Here is a 20,973-nt window from a genome sequence, read left to right on the forward strand (position 1 = left end):
AGCTTAGCAAATACAGTGTTGTAAATTTTAAATTAAATGACACTGGTTTGCTGGTTTTAGAACTCTTATTCGATGCTCGCCAAACCTGCTGGTTTATGCTAGCCTGAAATCGTCATCCCGTTTATATACACATTCGGAATATGTAAAACACATAATAACAAATGAAAACGGAACTAAGTCTATATGCCCCGGGCGTTCATCTGTACATTGTTGTATTATAATGAGAAATATGACAAAATTTCTATGTATTTACGAAGTAGTGTGGTGTTTTCGTAAAACAAATCTCAAACTTAACATATGGAGAGATTTAATAATAAACTTCCATATTAAAACCAATACCTGATTTCCGGATTTTCGTTATCTTCATGTGTTATCAGAAAGGTCTGTTATCTGTAGGACAACCTAGCTATGTCAGGTGTATGAGACAGACAAGGTAAGGCAGGTTTTTGTTAAGGTTAAAAAAAATCCAGTTTTTGTCACTATTTACTTTTGTTATTTAGTTTTTACGTCTCTTTTTTAATTATATGTATGCGTATTTTTCTACATGTATATAGATATGTAATAGAAGTGTTGATTGATATATACGACTGTACATGTGGGTTAAGTCATGTTTACCTAATAACTATTGTCAAATTTTAGTTAAAATCCAGTTTTAGTCACTACTTACTTTTATTTAGTTCTTACGTACATGTAGGTCTCTTTTTTTTTAATTATACGTATATAAATGTTGATTGATATATATATGACTGTACTTGTGGGTTAATTCATGTTTACCTTAATACTATTGTAAAATTTTAGTAAAATTTCTGCAATTTTGGATTTGAAACCAATAAAATATTCGTTTCCGCTATACGTTTATCACATGCATAATATTTTCCTAGAAAAAATAAATCGGTGCGCTTCAAGACTTCACAAATCGGTTTAGTATTTGATTTATGCAGATTTCGTAGGATATTGAATAAAATCTTCGAAAATCAATCGAAATATATTGCCTAGAAACATTTACAAACACGTTGTTATATTTGAGAAAAACAATTGGTCATTATACCAGCTCATGTCAAAGTTATAGGTGAACGTTGTCATCTTGTTAATTTTTATGAGGTGCATGACTTGTCAAATATATAGTATTACGACAGCTTACAAACGTGGATATGAATAAGATGGTGTGATCGAATATGAGGCTTTTCGAAACTGACTCTTATGTCACGGATATACACGTAACGTTTGGTCCCGGTTTACAACGAAATACACAACATTTTTTTCCTAAAATGGACGTATAATGAAATTAATATGATGTAAGTAATAAATCATTTTGTTTATTCTAACGACTCTTAATTTACGTTTAAACAAGACAACATGGACATTACTTGTTTTAACATTTTTATAGGAACAAATCGTGTTATTGCATGATATCTAAAACTTCTTATTTTACTAGTATTTGAGACATTTACAGAACAAATAGCATTTAAGGATTAGCCTACGGAACACAGGAAACTTGAAATGACTTTCAAAAGATAGTTGTCTCATGGGCAATCATACCACATCTTCTTTTTTATATTTTCTGCAGGGTTTGTTACTCGTGCTGTGTGGATTCAGTATAATGTGTCCCCGTGCCTGTAGTGTATGCCCTTATATTTTTACAGTTAGGTTTTTTTGGACCTATACTGAGTTGTTAATGTCTGTGTCATTTTGGTCTTTTGTGGATCATCATAGTTGTCTCATTGGCAATCATACCACATCTTCTTTTTTATATTTGCCAAAATTATAACAAAGGCGAAGGGCCATTTGCCCCTAAATTTATTTCACACTAGGACTATTTCCAAAACTTAACTTTCATTCTTAACTCTAATTCATATAATATAGTATTACAGCTCAAAATGCATTCTTTGAGGTCCTTATAATTTTTTGGCTTTTTTCTTAACATGTCATAAAATTATAATCACAAAGCTGCAGTTTGAAAGGGTAAGGTAAATTTTGAAAGATTTGTCAATTGTTTAGTATTGATCATATTAGATATCATTGCACATGGACCTGGGAAAACATTTAAGACCAGGAACAGCTTATAAGGAAAAAAATGCAGTTTGTTTGGGGTGTCTTCTTTGCGGTCCGCGTTTAAGTAGTTTCAATTTCTGTAACAATCAAACAACAGACGGGATGCAGAGAAAAATAACACACAATCTGTTTTCGTCTCTGGTTGAAGTAGAGTTGCATGATAATCACAATGCATATACGTAAATTTTCGGAAAATACAAAATTTCTTTCTACTCGCTATGAACAGAATAAAAGCTTAACAAATTAAGTTTTCCTTCCTGTTTCTTGGGTTATAGTACAAATATATTATACATTTCCTTAGAATGTACACATTTTGTTTATTGAAACAATCAAGATGTGGTCTGTCGATAAAAGGACACACACAAGTTTGATTAATGTAATACTTTTAATCATATAAAATAAAATTGACTTCCTCTTTCATCTCAGACAGTTTGAACCTGCGTAAAGCAGAACAAACTTTATAAAATTGTCAATATGTCTAATTCATAATCATTGTTTATAATTATAATATTACATATCAATATAGTCATTATTTGCAATACTTATTATGTTTGACCAACTATGTAATTCATATACCATGAGCCTTAACCATTTATTGTTGATGAGTTTGACGTGCTAATAAATATTTGTAAATATTTGTAAATTTGTAAAATATAAAATGTACAAAAACATAATGACCATGACACCAGACTGTGACAAATAACGAATATACATTTTTAAACATATTTTAAAAAAAGTTTGGGGAATACAAATCAGAAAATTAAATTATAAAACAAAGAGAACTTTTGTCCTGTAGACAGCTCTTTATCTCAAACTAAATTCATTTCGCCATTGCAGGTATTTTTTCTCAGTTTATTAAGGATTTTTTCAATTATAAAAAATTGGTCGAACTTTTATAATACATTAAAGTTTTTTCATTCAGATTCTTTACCTTCGACCATTTGAACATTTTTTCGGTATTTTATTAACAAAAATGGATAATTCGATAACATTAATGATTATACGGCAACATGTTGAAATGATTAATTGTTATTGAACCAATAAGTCTTTTACGTGCACTGAAAGGTCGATAAAAAAAACCTTGCATTTTTTCAGGTCTATTAAACAGTCTTTTTTTTAATTTCATGACATTTCTCCTTAGTATTTATGAATAAGTATATGCATGGGTCTTCCATTTTTTCATTATCTTAAGCGCCCCTATCCTAAGTAAGACTGCTATCTCGTTTACACAACGATAACAGAAACAATATTGACAAGAAATCAAAGACAGTTTTCTATATCAATAAGAGGAGTGTTATTGGTTGTGTAAAATTCACACAAGATAAAGTTATCATTTTTTAAATAAGATCAAAAGTCATCTGTTTGTTGAACACTCACTTATTAACTGTTCAGAACTCTAAACGCCCCTAATATAAACTTCATAATTTGAATTAGAAAATTATTTGAAATACGATATTGGTCAATTTTCGAATACAATTTTTTTTCATTAAAAATGGGTCTTATGGTGCCAAAAAAACACATTTTGATTAGGTAAAACTACAGCTTTTAAAAAAAATCAAAATATGGTATTCTAACTCACAATTCTCATGAGCCCCGTCCCCTTACCACAATAAGCATCAAATCCTGGATTCGCACCTAGAGTAGAAATGTGTAAGTGATAAATTTGTCCTGGACAAATATTACTAGTATAAAAAGTCCATGGTTACAGAATTTACTAGTAGATTTAGTCCGATGTTAGTAATAGATCTATATGTCCCCAGACTAATTTTCCTAGGTAATCATGTCCTATAGTCCTATAATAAATTCAAATAATTTAAACCATGGAAATTTTATGTTTCATGTTATGTTTTAGTAATGTTTTAAGAGTTGCATAGTTATATTTTTAATAAAATTTATGTCCCCAGCTGACTAATTTTGCTAGGAAATCATGACCATGTCATTAATAGTCCTAGGCCTTTTTTTTAGTTGGTTAGAATGTCCATTTCCTTAATTTTAAAAGGTGAATATAAATGGATGTTTTAAAATTGTTAAAGACAAAACGAAAGAGTTGTGTATCAATATTTTTAATAAAATTTGTCTCCAGACTAATTTTCCTAGGAAATCATGTCCATGTCATTAATAATAGGTCTTGGTTAAAATGTTCATGCCCTTGATTTTAAAAGGTGAATATAAATGTTATATTTTAAAATTGTTAAAGAGTTGTGTATCAATTTTTTAAATATAATTTATGTTCCCAGACTTATTTTCCAAGGAAATCATGTCCATGTCATGAGTATTCCTAGGTAAAAATGTCCATGTGTTTTATCATATAATATTTTTTTTTCTATTTTGACTGTTTTTATAACGTAATAAAACTATTAGAAAAACAAGTCTTGTGACAATTTTTCCTAGGAAAATAAGTGCCAGACATATTTTACTAGCTATGGACTTATTTTCCTAGGAACATTTGTCCTAGGACTTATATTCCTAGTAAAATCATGGACATGGACTTGATTAACTAGGATAAAATGTCTGGCGGACAAATTTTACTACCGGACCAAATTTACTGTTACAGATGATAATCATATAAATGTCCTTTTTTGATAAATACAAATCCCCTTCGAGTGCATTTGTTTTCAATTTATTTAACACTTCGATTCAACCAGCGAGCTGATAAAGGTTCTGACCTTTAAGCTAATCCAATCCTGTTGTGAGTTCATCGGCAACCACATGTTGATTAAAAAAAAATTATAAAATGGGCCAATAAAGGGTTGAATAGCCCAAGTAATTTGTTTATACCATGGGTCAAGAAAGGGTTAAATAACCAAAGAGTTAGATAAAAATAATCCAAATTTTTTTTTTTAAAATAAAGAAATGAAAATATAGAACTAAAAAAACCACCAACTGCAACTAAAAAGTAACAAACATTGAACATAAACATAGTCACCAATTATATAGTTCCGTAAAATAGATTTGGTGTAACAGAGATGTTGAAAGACAACCTGAGATGGTTGTGTAAGACACATTTGATTGCCCGTCATAGTTATAATTTATTCCATACTGTAGGACAATTGATTGCCCGGCATAGTTTATATTTTTTTCAATACTGTAGGACAATTTATTACTGTTTCTGTTGCTCCTTTCAAACTTTTAAACACATTCGCAAGGTTAACATGATATTAAATTAAAATTATATAGATAAAGGCAGATGTGGTGTGAGTGCCAATGAGACAACTCTCCATCCAAATAACAATTTAAAAAAGTAAACCATTATAGGTTAAAGTACGGCCTTCAATACGGAGCCTTGGCTCACACCGAACAACAAGCTATAAAGGGCCCCAAAATTACTAGTATAAAACCATTCAAACGGGAAAACCAACGGTCTAATCTATATAAACAAAACGAGAAACGAGAAACACGTATATATTACATAAACAAACGACAACTACTGTACATCAGATTCCTGACTTAGGACAGGTGCAAACATTTGCAGCGGGATTAAACGTTTTAATGGATCCAAACCTTCTCCCCTTTTCCGAAACAATAGCATAACATCACAACACAGAAAAACATACGATAAAATATCAATTGGCAGACTTAACTCAATCAAAAAATATATATAGTATGAATACAAAACTCTGCTTGGCAAAATCAAAATCAAAATGTTATTTTATCACGCGGGCTTAAAAATAACAAAATTTAACATCAGTCCGTTGACGGATCCAGGAGATGTTCCGGGGGTTATACCCCACCCTTTTTTCGATGGTTATACCCCACCCTTTTTTCGATAACTGTGAACGTTTCATGGTATTACAGTGGTTAGAACCCCCTTTTTAAAATAGCTGGGTCCGTGCCTGTTGTAATTTGTGTATGATATAACAGTTATAGCGTTAATCTGAAGGATGAGTTAGCTAGACAAACCACGTTGGACAGACGGGCGGACGAACATGGGTAAATCAGTTTGTCCTACATTTTGTAGCGGAGTAGGGACATGCAAAACAATGATGAGTGATAAAACAACCCAGTACTTGTAGAACTTCACAGACAATCTCCTGGTGACTAAGATGGTTAGTTCTCCAATTCCGGGATACCCCTCCCACCACTACAACCCAGAAGACAATTCAAATTCTCTAAAGAAATTATCTAATCGCTCATATTTTCCCAAGCTGCTTTTATTATTGTTTATATATCATCTGCATTCCTTGTGTGTTAAAATAGTATATATTTTTTTTCCAGTTTTTCGTACTGAAAGGACAGAAAAGAACATAACAAATATATACTGTTATATAAATATTTGTTTATTTATTTTTTCAGTTTTTCGTAAAAGGACAGAACAGGGAATTTAAAATTTGTCAACACGTGTTACTTGCAATAATCCAGGAAAAAATAAAAATCGAAAAGTAGATACCAATAACCACTATATCAATTTATCACCAATGTCGACATTGAATAGATGAACTAATCAGTTTCATGTATATCTTGACCGACGTGAAAAGAACAACTCAATTTCAAACCGATGAAACAAAATCAAGAAAAAATATTGCTTACGTTGAATAGTGATCACACGTACAAGTTAAATGGAATGGGGGATGCGAATGAACGGCATTGTACAAAAGGATCAGTGTTTAAATCCTTGTTCTTAGTGTTACTGTTTCTGATTACGATTCAGATAGCGTTCAATTTGTCCATTCAACAGGCAGCTTTCACGTTTATGTCAAAATGGGTACAAGTATCGGAACAGTTGTACTCGAGTTCGTCTCGCCTAGCTCAGTTTCAACCATCAACATTAGGCATCCCAAAAGGAACTCCAAGTGCTGCATCATTTCATATAGAACAGTCAACACAGTCAGTGATAAAATCAGATAACAACGTGACTTATGTGTGCAGTAAAAATGTAACAAATGTGACGGGTGAAGATTGTTTGCCGTTGTGTCCAGTAATTTCAGAAAAACTCGGTAAGGATTACAGAAACTGACCCGGATTATCAAATTTGAATAATCTCTATACTTCTTGCATTTAGTACAGTTGTCTTCTCCTTTTTTTTTTTCTTTTCCCATCCAACTCTCAGAATAGAGATTTCCATATTCAAAGTAATTTTTTTAGTATCTATTGGCGTTACATTCCTATCACATATTTGTACACTTTTACATGTTTACTTGTATAAGGGCCATATATGAATAATTATAATAAAATAGCTGAAATTGAACATTCAAATTCTACAAAGTTTAGCAACTAATAAAAATATGAGATGTCGTCCGCTTGGAACTTGACAATCTGTTCTAAAAAGGGGCTTTTATTGTACTGACGTTTATAAAGAGTTCTTTTCTATCAGCGTAATGTACCGTTTTAAACAAATGCTTAAACCTTAAATGAAGGTTTTTAAAAAAAATGTTTATTCAAAAACATGTACTTTACAGGAAAAGGAAATGACAAAAATAGGGATGTTAGATCTTGTCTTCATGTGCAGTTTCCTTATCCAATAAGTGTCTATGTTAAAACGGAAACCATATTTTCCTCATATTTTGACCACGAGTATACGCTTTCTAAAAAGCTTGTCTGACCTCACTAATTAGTACTTTTATCATAAAAAATTAGATTAAGATTTAACGCATTAATCTTTATCATTGCTGATGACACGAAACGAAATAAAGACCAAGCGATTTCGTTTTAGTAATGAAAACGTTGCATTGTGTTTGGTGATTTTACCATTGGTTATTGTGAAAAGAAATACTAAAACTGCATGTGTAGCAAAGAAAGGTGTTTGTTGTTCTCGAATGAAACAATTCTTACCCATTATACATACGTTAGTCCAAATTTATGGGATTCTTTTTGTTTTGTTTTAATCCGTATGATTATTTATGGTATAAAACACAAATAATGTATCCGAACATAATTTAGTAATACTTCAAATTGAATCTGGGATTTTCAACAGTATAAAACAAAATGGATTAATCCAAAATTAAAAAAAAAAAAAAATGGGATTTTCAGGGAACAATTGCACCTTAGTCTTGATGTTGCTTTTATACATTCATTGCTGGTAGGTTTTTAAAATTTTACAAGACTCAAATATAAATTTGATGCGGCAACAACTTTTAAAATTCTTAAAACAAAAAGTATTTTTATTTATTTGATAGCCAAACAAATCTGATAAATCAATTACCTTTGAAACGATCGTGCAAGTAACTTCTTAACTCATTGTAATTCACTTACAAATCCGGACTTCAAAATGCTCTTCTTTGTTAAAACACTTTGAATTATACTTTGAATTTATAACAAGTTACGTTTATTGACCTTTTATGAGCTTTTACTAATAAATAATTGAAATAAATTGATAGACTGCTTTGGTCCCACATATATTCATGAAAGCTTAATTTACAACCACTGGGTCGATGCCACTGCTGGTGGAGTTTAAATTCCCCGAGGGTATCACTAGTCCAGTAGTCAGCACAAAAGTGCTGACATGAATTATCATTGATATGGTCATAAAACAAACAAACAAACAAATAATTTATTAGAGTCCCGCCTCTTTAAAACATTTGATATTAAACACAATATGATATTAACAGATCAATTTATAAAAGAGCCACCGTCTAAAAAGAGTTATGAGAGACTGTAAAAAAAACAGATAAAAATACATTTATATTACATCTATAACATATATCGATATATATCATAGCATAAAACACCATACTATTAAAAAACAAATTATACAAATGAAAACAAACAACATTATATACACTTATTACGAGTATAAAATACACTTTCTCTTAAAAAGTACTCCATGGCAGGTTTTCGCTGTAAAATAGCAAACTCTATCATCAAGAAACATAAATAAAAACTTTTCCTCATTACTTAAATTACTAAAACTACTTTCTATATTACATACACTGTTACAAAATATCGTTCGCAAATCTGCATATTCCTGGCATTCTATTAAAATATGTTTTTCATCTTCAATTATATTCAAGTCTTTTTTTTCTACAATTAAAACAAAACCTTTCATTTACATCTATGCCTTCATATCTGCCAGTTTCAATTTTAATCGGAGAAACACCTGCTCTAAATTTAGCATATGCACTTCTATATTTACCGGGCATAGTAATACTTACATATTTATAAATTTATGCTGAGTTCACACGTAATTCGAATTCGATTCGCATTAACTAATTCGAACTAGTTTAATTCGCATTCGAAACGTTTTACGTCCAAACGTCAATTCTAATTCGAATTACAATTGCGCGTCAAACTGCTTTACTGTTCTAACGACGTTAACTTTTAAGGTAGTACAATACAAAGATTTTTTTAGACACGGTTTTGGAGGTCAAACTGTGTTGTGCAAGAATCTATAAAATATTTTGGGATGCTATGAATAACAAAGAAGTTAAATTCATTCAAGTATGGACATCACAATATAGCAACTAATTAAATTATGTAATAATTATGTCATAATGAAATTATCACAATTTGAAAGATTAATCCTTCTTCTTTCTTTTGGTACCTCATTTATAAAATGTAAAGAAGGATGATTGGAATTACATCAGTTTAAAGATGTCTGATTGGGGATGAAAAATCTTTGTATTGTGCTTCCTTAATTCGTATTAACAAAACGTATTTCTAATGCGAATTAGTTAATTCGAATTAGCCAATTCGAATCAATTCGAATTAAAAAAGAAGAGTGTGTGAACGCGATTAGCGAAGTCGATTCGAATTCGAATTAAATGTACGTGTAAACGAGGCATAACTGTTTACAAAACTTTTGAATTTTTGAAATACTAAGGTTTTTCTACCTCGAAAATAGATTACCTTAGCTGTAATTGGCAAAACTTTTAGGAATTTTGGTCCTCAATGCTCTTTAACTTCCTATTTTATTTGGCCTTTTTAGCTTTTTTGGATTCGAGCGTCACTAATGCGTCTTTTGTAGACGAAACGTGCGTCTAGCGTAAATACAATATTAAATCTTGGTATCTATGATGAATTAGTTTGGGAGAGTAATATAACTGTATAGGAGGGGAGAAGAAGGTTTTGGAAATTGAATTATTCGGAGTTTTTCTTTATTAATGGGAATATCAACATTGCATATTACCATAAGATGGTCGAATCAGTCTGCTGAAACATCAAGTTTTTTAACGTGTATACTTCCCATTTTATTTTCTCATTTTTTAGTGCAATTTGTACTATAATTGTATATAATATCATTCATTCATAAAAACAGTCTTCACACTGGGCCATGTCAGTTCATGGACAGGACGTTGATTTAAAATAATCTTTTGGTTAACAGCTGTGACCATTGATTTGTTATTTAGATAGTGGTCAATATCGTATAGGTAATTTGAAATATTTGTTTTCCTTTGTTTTCTCAAAAAGGGATTCTGACAAACAAGATGCAATCAAGGCTACATATCTGAATAAAATTGGCAAAAATAATTATTATATAAAACAGGATAAAGACAGATTGTTCTTCTTCATAAAATTTAAGGAAAAATCGAATGTTTAGTATTCATAAATTAAAAAGATTTTTATTATAAAATATTCTGGTACTATTTGAATGATAACAGTTTGGAATATACAATACTATAATTGTTTGATATATTATTTCACTTCACATTACTATTTAAAGGGCTCTAATATGTGTTTTTCTTTGTGTTGCGTCTGCGTGCCGGTATGCCGGTCTTTTGATGATCTTAAATATAATAAATAACAATACAAAAATAAGTCATAAACTTTTTACAAACCAAAGATTTGAAATTGTAAAGCTACTTAAAATTTGAAAAAAAAGTTTTGTTATAAATTATTCTAGTACTATTTAGATAAAACAGTTTTGAATAAATAATATATTTGTTGGTATATTTTACTCAAAGATGTGTATTGTTCTTTGTGGTTCGTCCGCGTGCTAATTTGCCTGTCCTTTGAAGATCTTCTTTAAAAAAAATAACACAAACAAACTACACAAACTTATTTTTAGCTCACTTGGCGTCCGGCGTCCGGCGTCCGTCGTCTGTCGTCGTCCGTCGTCCGGCGTAGTTAACTTTTACAAAAATCTTCTCCTCTGAAACTACTGGGCCAAATTTAACCAAACTTGACCACAATCATCATTAGGTGACCCGGCCAACCAACCAATATGGCCGCCATGGGTAAAAATAGAACATAGGGGTAAAATGAAGATTTTGGCTTATAACTCAAAAACCAATTTTTTGAATTGAACAACCCGTTGTTGGGTTGCTGCCCCTAAATTGGTAATTTTAAGGAAATTCTACTGTTTTTGGTTATTATCTTGAATATTATTATAGATAGAGATAAACTGTAAACAGCAATAATGTTCAGCAAAGTAAGATTTACAAATAAGTCAACATGACCGAAATGGTCAGTTGACCCCTTTAGGAGTTATTGCCCTTTATAGTAAATTTTTAACCATGTTTCGTAAATCTTAGTAATCTTTTACAAAAATCTTCTCCTCTGAAACTACTGGGCCAAATTAATCCAAACTTGGCCACAATCATCTTTGGGGTATCTAGTTTTAAAAATCGTGTCCGGTGACCCGGCCACCCAACCAAGATGACCGCCATGGCTAAAAATAAAACATAGGGGTAAAATGCAGTTTTTGGCTTATAACTCAAAAACCAAAGCATTTAGAGCAAATCTGACATGAGTAAAATTGTCAATCAGGTCAAAACCTATCTGCCCTGAAATTTTCAGATGAATCAGACAACCCGTTGTTGGGTTGCTGCCCCTAAATTGGTAATTTTGAGGAAATTCTACTGTTTTTGGTTATTATCTTGAATATTATTATAGATAGAGATAAACTTTATGTACAGGAAAGTAAGATTTACAAATAAGTCAACATAACTGAAATGGTCAATTGACCCCCTAAGGAGTTATCGTCCTTTATAGTCAATTTTTAACAATTTTTATAAAATTTGTAAATTTTTACTAACATTTTCAACTGAAACTACTGGGCCAAGTTCATTATAGATAGAGATAACTGTAAGCAGCAAGAATGTTCAGTAAAGTAAGACGTACAAACACATCACCATCACCAAAACACAATTTTGTCATGAATCCATCTGCTTCCTTTGTTTTATATTCACATAGACCAAGGTGAGCGACACAGGCTCTTTAGAGCCTCTAGTTTTATATGTAAAGCTACTTAAAACTTAGTCAAACTACATGTATGTATGTCGTTAATCATTACATACACTCGGTACTTTTGTTAACTTAAGGTAAGATAAATGGTTTATCAAGAATTATTTAAAAAAAAAAACATGGCGTCAAACATTAAGGAGTGTTTATTTAATTATGGATTTGTTTTATTTTGGTGGGTTTCTTTTTGGGTAGTTGGAGGGTTTCAACTTGTAAAATAATTTTTTAAAAGCACAGACGACGCAATACCATGACAACATATATTTAAGTTAACTAAAAAGCTAAGAATATTTCCTACTACACTTGTTTCTAAAAAAAAAAGACCTCCTTTAGGTAATATCAATTTATTAAAAATTAAAATCAAACAACAACAGATTTAGTTAAAGAATACATATATAAAAATAAGAGAGTATTAGTGCTTACAAACTGCATAACAGTGTTGGTTAAGATTTAACTATTTATGTTGAATTGTAAACTACCTCTACAATCCGAACACCTGTGAAAACCGAACAAAACGCAAAGTCCCGTGGGTGTTCGGTTTGGACAGGTTTCACTGTATATAAATAAAAAAGCTTGAACTTATATCAAACGTTTAAGCATTTATCGTGAAGAATATCAGATGATACAAGTATAAATAGTATTATAAGTGTTAGAGGGTAATGGATTCTAAGAGCAATCAACTCTTAATATGAATAACATAAACGACGTTACATTTCTTGGTAAGGCTGAACGAGTTAAGATCCGTTTCCACTTGTTATTTTATTTAATGAAAAGTGTACTTCAGTTGAGTAAATTTCGTAATTTATTTATTTATTTGTCTGCTGAAAACCGAACATATCGAGGTGGTTCGTTCCTCAAAAAGTTGAGGATAGTAAAACATATAATAGACTAGTGGCGGATACCGGAAGGGTTGAGGTGGAATGTTATGAATGTTTGAAATATATATATATAAAAAAAAGGAATGTTATGATAAAACAAAATTTTGAAAAACACTAAAACAACAGTTTGTTTCATTAAAATAAATTTTATTTTGAATTTTTGTAAATAAAAAAAAAGATGAAATGCCACGTTATATACTATGTCATATGCAGCTGTGCAATACTATGGTGAATCCGTTACTACAAAATTAATGCACAGTGAAATCGATATTAACTGATATTTGCATGATTTAAGTTGACTTTGTAATAATCCTTTGTAGTGCTCATTTATTGATTATAGAGGTCCTTTCATCAGTTTACACTGATTGGCGTGCATATCAATTTGATAAATTCGAGAAACCGTATAAAATGTGGTGTTTTGGAGTTGATTATTATCGATTGAATTTTAGATAGAATAAATTATCTGAGGCATCCAAAATTCACTACCTTTTGTTAACATTTTCGAGTGTGATCTTGAGAAACGATGATAGTCCGTCGGAAGGTGACGATAAGGGGACGATAAATGGCTAACCCGTGTTACGAGAGAGCCGTATCTCTTGCACGTAAAAGACACCCTTATAGATTTCGAAAAAAAAGCATGCTAATGCCGCTACAAGGTAGCACTCACAACCACAAAGTGGAAAGGGAGTTATATCAGTTTCAAAACTTGTTTCCCAATCCACTATAAATAAATATGTTTAAAGTAAGTTATGGGGACGACCCGTGTTAAGAGAGAGCCATGATATCTCTTGAGACCTTGCAGAGTAGGCTAATGCCGCTACAAGGCAGCACCCGCAAAGAGGAGAGGGATTAATATAAGTTGCAATAACTTGTTTCCCAATCCACTATTAATAAATATGTTTAAACTAAACTTTAACAATTTTAAAAAAAATACTACCAGCGTTTTATCTAGAATAATTGCCGGTTTGAAATATAGTTATTGTCAAAACATATATGCTTTAACTCTAAAAGAAGAACTAACTTTATACAGATCAAATGTTTTTATTGTCATTTATTACACACTAGCTACATGCTCATTGACAAATTATTAATGCAATACCAAAAAAAAACATGAGTCTTTAAGTATGCAAAGTTATGTACAAAAAAAAAACAAAAAACAACAGCATGAAAAATTAATTAAAACCGGTGAAATCTGGAAACTAATTTAGTTTAATCTGGACTAGAAATCTAACACACTCTTTTAAAATCACAAATGATCAGATTTTTCTGTTTACACTGTTAATTGGTTTTTCACCGTTTACGTCGTTTTAACATATTCTTTTTTACAAATTCCTAATGTAATAAAAAATAATGGCATAAAATAATCAAAAGGTAAAACGAAAATAAATCTAGAAGTTATATAATCAAATATTCGCATTATCGGCAAATGTCGGGTAAAACATGTGTTCTCCTTTTCATAGATATAGGTACGGCATCAACCGAATTTTTTATTCGTACTTTTACAAAACTAAAGGGCGATAATTGTGGTTCTGAGCCAAATGCACTACCGCAGTCCAATGGGAAATGATTTAAACAACTATAGATCCCGGTCCAGCCTTTAAACAATTTGAGCAACATTAATATCTTAATATATATATACAAAGCTTTAAGAAAGCACCGACATGACAAAATGTATGTCATATGTATTTTATAACACGGCAATTACCGAATTAAAATCACATATATGACAGAAAGATGCTCGTGATGATGGACCGGCACCAAAAGAACGTGATGGGGACCTATTGTGAGCGCTTACCCAGCCCCGCTACCTCTTACCTGAAAACCATTTTACAGCCAAATATGAATAACAGTACTAGACAACAGTCTGCTTTTGAAATGCCTTTTAAAAGTCTTTCAATCGGTTGCTGTCTCATTGGCATCTTCCCTACTACTGAGTAAATAAACATACATGAACAGGAGCATGAACACAGAATTTACACGTATATAAGCTGGTTATAGAAAATTGGTAAACTATAACTATAAAGCAATTACAATTTCATATAAAAGATTATATTTTTTTTCTCAAAAGAAACAAACAAATAATGGAAACTGCAAAATAATACCCGTTGACACTCAGGAAAATTCAAAACTTCTTTATAATTTAAATTATGTAACGTTATGATTGAAATGCATTCAACATTTTTAACATATTTATTAATATATGAAAAGATAACTGAGAAATGTCTACACATGTCTGGAATTTTATCTTACTCTTATAAGGAAAACAAAAACAATCATAGGCGTATACAGCTCCTCCCCTTTTTCGTGGGGGAAAAAATGGTTGATTATAAAGGGGAATCACTGAAGCATGACTAGAGCTGCCCCCATTAGGTCAGTTAGCGCCCCCTTCAAACCCCTTATAAAAAGTTCTGGATCCGCCACTGCCAATAGAAAGCGACTACTCGTTGTAACTGTATATTGAAATAAGCTTGTAGTTTGTTTATTAATTCACATAAAATATTGTAAAAAACAAATTTATTTTTAGACCTACTGCTAGACAATTTGAACCACAGTATCCTGTTCACACGGAAAAAGTGTTACATACATGTCAAAATAAGGAACAATGTAATATAGGGAATGAATGTCGGACTTTTCAAACCGGAATATTTTCATATGTACATGCATGTCTGTAGGCAGTGGCCTCCTTTGGGGACGGAGGGTTATATGTTATACAATGGTGCTTTAGTCCATGAAAGTTGTGATGAAGCATGCTATTTGTGTTCTAAATTCTCCCCCCAAAAAAACTCGAGCGTCATTGACGAGGTTTTTTTAGGCAATGCGGTTCTGGGCCCGTATGCATAAAGCTACATAAGTTAAGATTTTCCTTAGTAAACACTTAAGTTAAGGAAACTCCGCCCTTTTTATCTAAGTGGTATGCATAAAAAATATTAAACTAAGTATTTCCTAAGTAAAATCTTAGTTGTTTTAAGTCACGCCCACAAAACTTAAGTGGTATGCATAAAACTCCTTATACTAAGGAAACGCCTAAGATAACACTTAAGTCTAAGGTACCTATAGAGCTTCCTTAAATTTTCAAACGTAGTTGAAAATCAATCGAAAGTATGCGTTTTTTGCAGAACATTAATAGGTTACCTACAGTTATATGATTAATAACTATATCAGTAATAAAATACTAATTGTTCGTATATTTATTGCTTAATATTAACAATCATCGTAATTTTCTTCAAATCACGTATAATCAACAAATAAAGAGATAGCAGTGGGTAGTTATATACTATTTCCCATATCTCGTGTGTATACCGAAAAGAACTCAGTTTTTATACTCATGTTATTCATGGTTCTATTTTTCTTTTGTTTACTCTGTACGTGCACGTTTTTTAGATTTTAAAAATACACCGCGCGTGATTAAGGAATGAAGAGAGGGCACGCAAAAAAAACATTTTTTATATCATGTGTGTGTGGGTTTTTTTTTTGGGGGGGGGGGGGGGGGAATTATTTGAATTTTCAATTTAGTTTTATTCTAAAGAAGTAGGGCATACACTAAACATTTTTCACTTACTGGGACAAAATCGAAAAGTTTTCAGACCTACCAAGAGGTCGATTTCTTTCATACAAAGGGGAGAGGTGGACATGGACCTCCATTTTGTTGAAACAATAAGTTGATTGTTTATGGAATCACTGTTACGGAAGTCAAAAGTCCCCACTGCTACACCTCATGGAATTCGAAGTTTATATAAGATCATATAAAATATGTATGATACCTTACTCGTATCAAATTTTTTTTTATATTTCATTATATATTCAATGAGATATATTGCGGTTTCGAAAATATTGCTAAGTACGTTAAGATGTTGAGAATATACTTACTGTCATAATTTGTGTCAGTAAAGAATGTAGGACTTTTGAAAAATGTCCTTGTTTGTATATGGTTTCCTGGAAAAAATTTCTACCCCCCCTTTTTTTTGGTTGTAAAAGGGAAGTGATAAAAATGTGAATTTCTCATAGATTTTTTTCAAACCATAAGCAAATGTAAACAAGGGGTCTGGAAAGGGAGATGTCAGGGCATAATAAGCTGAACTATAATTAGTGAACATTTTATTGAAAAAAAAATGTTTTGTAAAATGATTTGCTTACAATGTTACCCTTAGTCTTGTGCTACGCCACTAAAACCTTGCTCATGTTTTGTTATAGTTTAAAACATATTGTTGTATCCAAAAAATATTACACCCTTTAAAAGATGATTAAAGATTATTCATTTGGGTTACTGAAATATTTTTCTTCCAATGCTCATCCGTAAAAACATCAACCTTAAAAAACGTTGTCTTATATGCGCCTATTGTTCATCATTTATACTATATTTATACGTTCTTTTGAATTGTTTTACATACCAATATCAATTTAACCCCAGCTCTTTAAAATAAAAGCATGCATTGATCAATAAATTTAAATAATCATAACAAACTTTTACACGGTTGAGTACATGTGATGAGCTAGTATCATACGGTAATTAGAGAAAGGTTCCGATTTAAGTATTCCTTTATTTAAGTTAGTTAAGTGTATGCATACCGCTTAAGAATTTTACTTAACTAAGGAAATTCTTAGTGAAATCTAATTTTAAGGAATACTTAAGTTAAGATGTTTTATGCATACGGCCCCTGGAGCACAAAATAATAAGCCTGATATCTATGATGTGTGTATTTGAACGTCACCGACTAGTTAAACTTTTGTGTGGGTTTGAGTGTTTTGAGTGATTCACTACCCAGGAAAAAATGGTTTATTTTAATCAATGTTTTTTCTTTCTTAAACTTTAATAAGAAAAATCATCAAGACACTCATAAATAACATACATACTTTTACTGCACGATTTATAATTATACCGACTTGTTTATATAGTAATGTGTCTTTTTATGTAAATGTCATAAAGAATTAAAGTTAAATTGAAATATTTGCCACTGTAGGTAAAATATTTTAACAGTTAAACTTGATTCATCAAATTTTAATCTGACGTTGTTTTGTCGAGCCTGCAACAAAAATATCTCGCAACAGTGAGAAAAAATTGTCGGCGTCGGCGGCGTCAACATATAGGTTTAGTCTGTGAATAGAGTTTTTAAAATCAATATTAAACATTCATGGAATTTTCGGAAATTGGACAGAAGCTTGGTTGCCTATTGAACGGATATATCGAAACGGGTAAAGGTTAATATACTGTAAATATCGTTTTTTAAGTATTGTTCGACATTGTTTTTTGAAAAATGCTGATCAATTAAAACAAACATAAAATTACTAATACTCTTTTTTCTTTTTCAGTTGGTGCTTTAGCAACATATTCCGACTCCCCAACTTACTCTGACTTAGATAGACTGTATCCCTGGGTTCAAGATGGAGGAAGGGGAAAGCCGTCCGACTGTTACCCACGCCATCGTGTTGCCATTATCATTCCATACAGGAATAGGGAAAGTCAACTCCGGACATTTTTATACAATATCCATCCAATACTTTATAGACAGGAGTTAGATTATGGAATTTATGTCGTAGAACAGGTATGTAATCCAATAACTTAAAACTATACGTCGTTCAGTTCAAGCACGGATTTAGCTATTCTAAAAAAAGGTTGGGAGTGTTCCAAACCATCGGAACACCATAAAACATTTATCTAAAATCACAAAATTGAAAACTAAAAAGTGGAGTTTCAAACCCCGGACCCTCTTTTTTTGGATATGTGTATGAAGTTAATTCAAACTATTATGATGAACTTTGTTGCTCCAGAAGGGTAAAGAGTGAGAGGGGGAAGATCATAATTTTTTTTTTTTTGGGGGGGGATGAACAGAGGATTACTGACTCTGGTAATCTGATAAGAGCTGTTTGTAGTTAAACTGTCCAAGACATTAATAATATGTCATACAATTTTACATAATAATTGTAAACAAAACAAAAATAAATTTCACACGAAACAATTTCGCCCAACTACAGCCATAGAAAATGAAAAATACGAAAATTCACTTATATGCAAAATATGTAAATAACATTAAAAATCAATCACATAATAACAAGGCTAACAGGATTCAAAAAATTTAACAGAATTCTGTTTAAATTTACAAAATATATTACGCATTTCCTTATTCATTCATCCTTCCTTGTAAGATTTTAAATAAACAGTTGTCATATCTATACCAAACAAAATAAGCAAATCAATAACAGCTGGTAGACACGTTCAAGGCTCGTAATTTGGTATTATTTTTTTGTACAAATAAGACAATATGAATGGTGGTTTTATTAATCGATAGCCTGTCGGAGATAATTCTTTATGTGAAAAATTGTTTATCCTTATTCAAATCATAAATAAAAAGACTGACATTTAGTTTTTCATTTCATACCAACCACCCTTCAACATGTCACTGAATGCATTTGATTTTCAAGCGAAACTCCCTATTTTGAAATTCTAGTATAAAGTATTGAATTCTTTTGCATTTGAAGAGTAAATGAAATTTATCATATACATTATTACAAGAGTAAAACAGCCATAAAAGGTGGAAAAGATCACCGAAGACCCCAGCCCCTTTCCCAATTTCGAAGTATGTTACATAAGAAAATGAAAACTGAATCCGCATAAAATCCGCCTGGCTCTCCAAGAATATCAAATGGTCCTTCCTTAATTGACAAATAGTTCACTTCCATTAGTTTACAGTTATCAAAAATGGTGTTAATTAACACTTATCTAATCCATGTTTTATGCTCCATCTACAATAGTGGAGGAGCATTATGTTTTCTGGCCTGTGCGTACGTTCGTTCATTTGTCCGTCCGTCCGTCTGTCCCACTTCATGGTAAAGTTATTGGTCAACGGGTCCACTGAAGATAGAAAATGATAGTGCAAGTGGGGCATCATTGTACTGTGTTAATTTTTAAAATATCATCAAATTAAAAAGCATTATGACAAACTTTGTCAAACTGTAATACATATATATATATATATATATATATATATATATATATATATATATATATATATATATATATATATATATATATATATATATATATATATATACAGAGAGGTCGTAAACGAAACAAAAACATGTTTACGGAATAATAACTAACTTAACTAACAATCAGTGGCGAATCCAAGAGGGAGATTAGTTGACGGGAGACCCCCCCCCCCCCAAAAAAAAATCTACGTCCCCTCTTTGATTGGACAATACATCATCTAGACATATAATCGTAAAAACCAAGTGGTTTCAGCAATTACGCCCCACCCCTTTCATCTACTCTAAAAAAATATCCTAGATACATCCTAAATATCACATTATACTGAAATAAATGAATTTCCTTATTCACTTCAATAAATAGTTTCAATCATACAAAAATAGTAAAAATAGTATGAAATGCAACTTATAGCGATTTAAGGATGTCTGCTGGTCATGTTTTTGAATTCTTGTCATACTTTCGATTTTCTCAGGTTTTATCCATCCAAATGTATTAAATTTTTTTTTACACGACACCCCACTTTTGTCTTCATAAATCTGTTCAATAGATCATTTCAGATTTAGTGATCCGGCGGCATGAAATCCTTGTTATTTTTTCTTGGTTTAAAGGGTAAAAAACAATTCCAATGTTAACAAATAGTAAAGTCTGAAGAAAACCCTTTTCCCGCCATTTTCTAAATGTCTCGTATTTTGAAAACTACACACGAGACTAATGATTTTATTACTTTATTTTGTTTAAATATCAAAGTTGTTTTCATTTTAAGCAACCACATGAAATCCTTGTTATTTTAAATTAGAGCAGCAGACATCCTTAAGGTATGTTTTTATTGTCCTGGTAACATATGTTACCAATGTTGTAAATGTTATTATCCCGTGTGTCTAATGGGACAGATAATTTATAGACTGGATCTCTTCGTGTGAATAAATTGTTAAATTAACATTATTT

General features: G+C 31.2%; 1 protein-coding gene across 2 annotated transcripts in view; it reads left to right on the forward strand.

The window, feature by feature from the left end:
* Window positions 1-284: 284 nt before the first annotated feature.
* LOC143049785 (beta-1,4-N-acetylgalactosaminyltransferase bre-4-like) overlaps window positions 285-20,973 on the forward strand; it is a 30,870-nt gene continuing 10,181 nt past the window's right edge. The window contains exons 1-3 of one of the 2 annotated variants that reach the window (XM_076223519.1): window positions 285-433; window positions 6,346-6,986; window positions 18,354-18,586. In XM_076223519.1, coding sequence (XP_076079634.1) covers window positions 6,548-6,986; window positions 18,354-18,586 — 672 coding nt within the window. In that variant the 5' untranslated portion in view covers window positions 285-433; window positions 6,346-6,547. Of the gene's footprint in view, window positions 434-1,129; window positions 1,296-6,345; window positions 6,987-18,353; window positions 18,587-20,973 lie in introns of those variants that run through there. The other variant, XM_076223518.1, reaches the window with a different exon arrangement.

This window comes from Mytilus galloprovincialis, chromosome 10 (assembly GCF_965363235.1).
Source record: "Mytilus galloprovincialis chromosome 10, xbMytGall1.hap1.1, whole genome shotgun sequence".
In the NCBI taxonomy this organism is placed as follows: domain Eukaryota; kingdom Metazoa; phylum Mollusca; class Bivalvia; order Mytilida; family Mytilidae; genus Mytilus; species Mytilus galloprovincialis.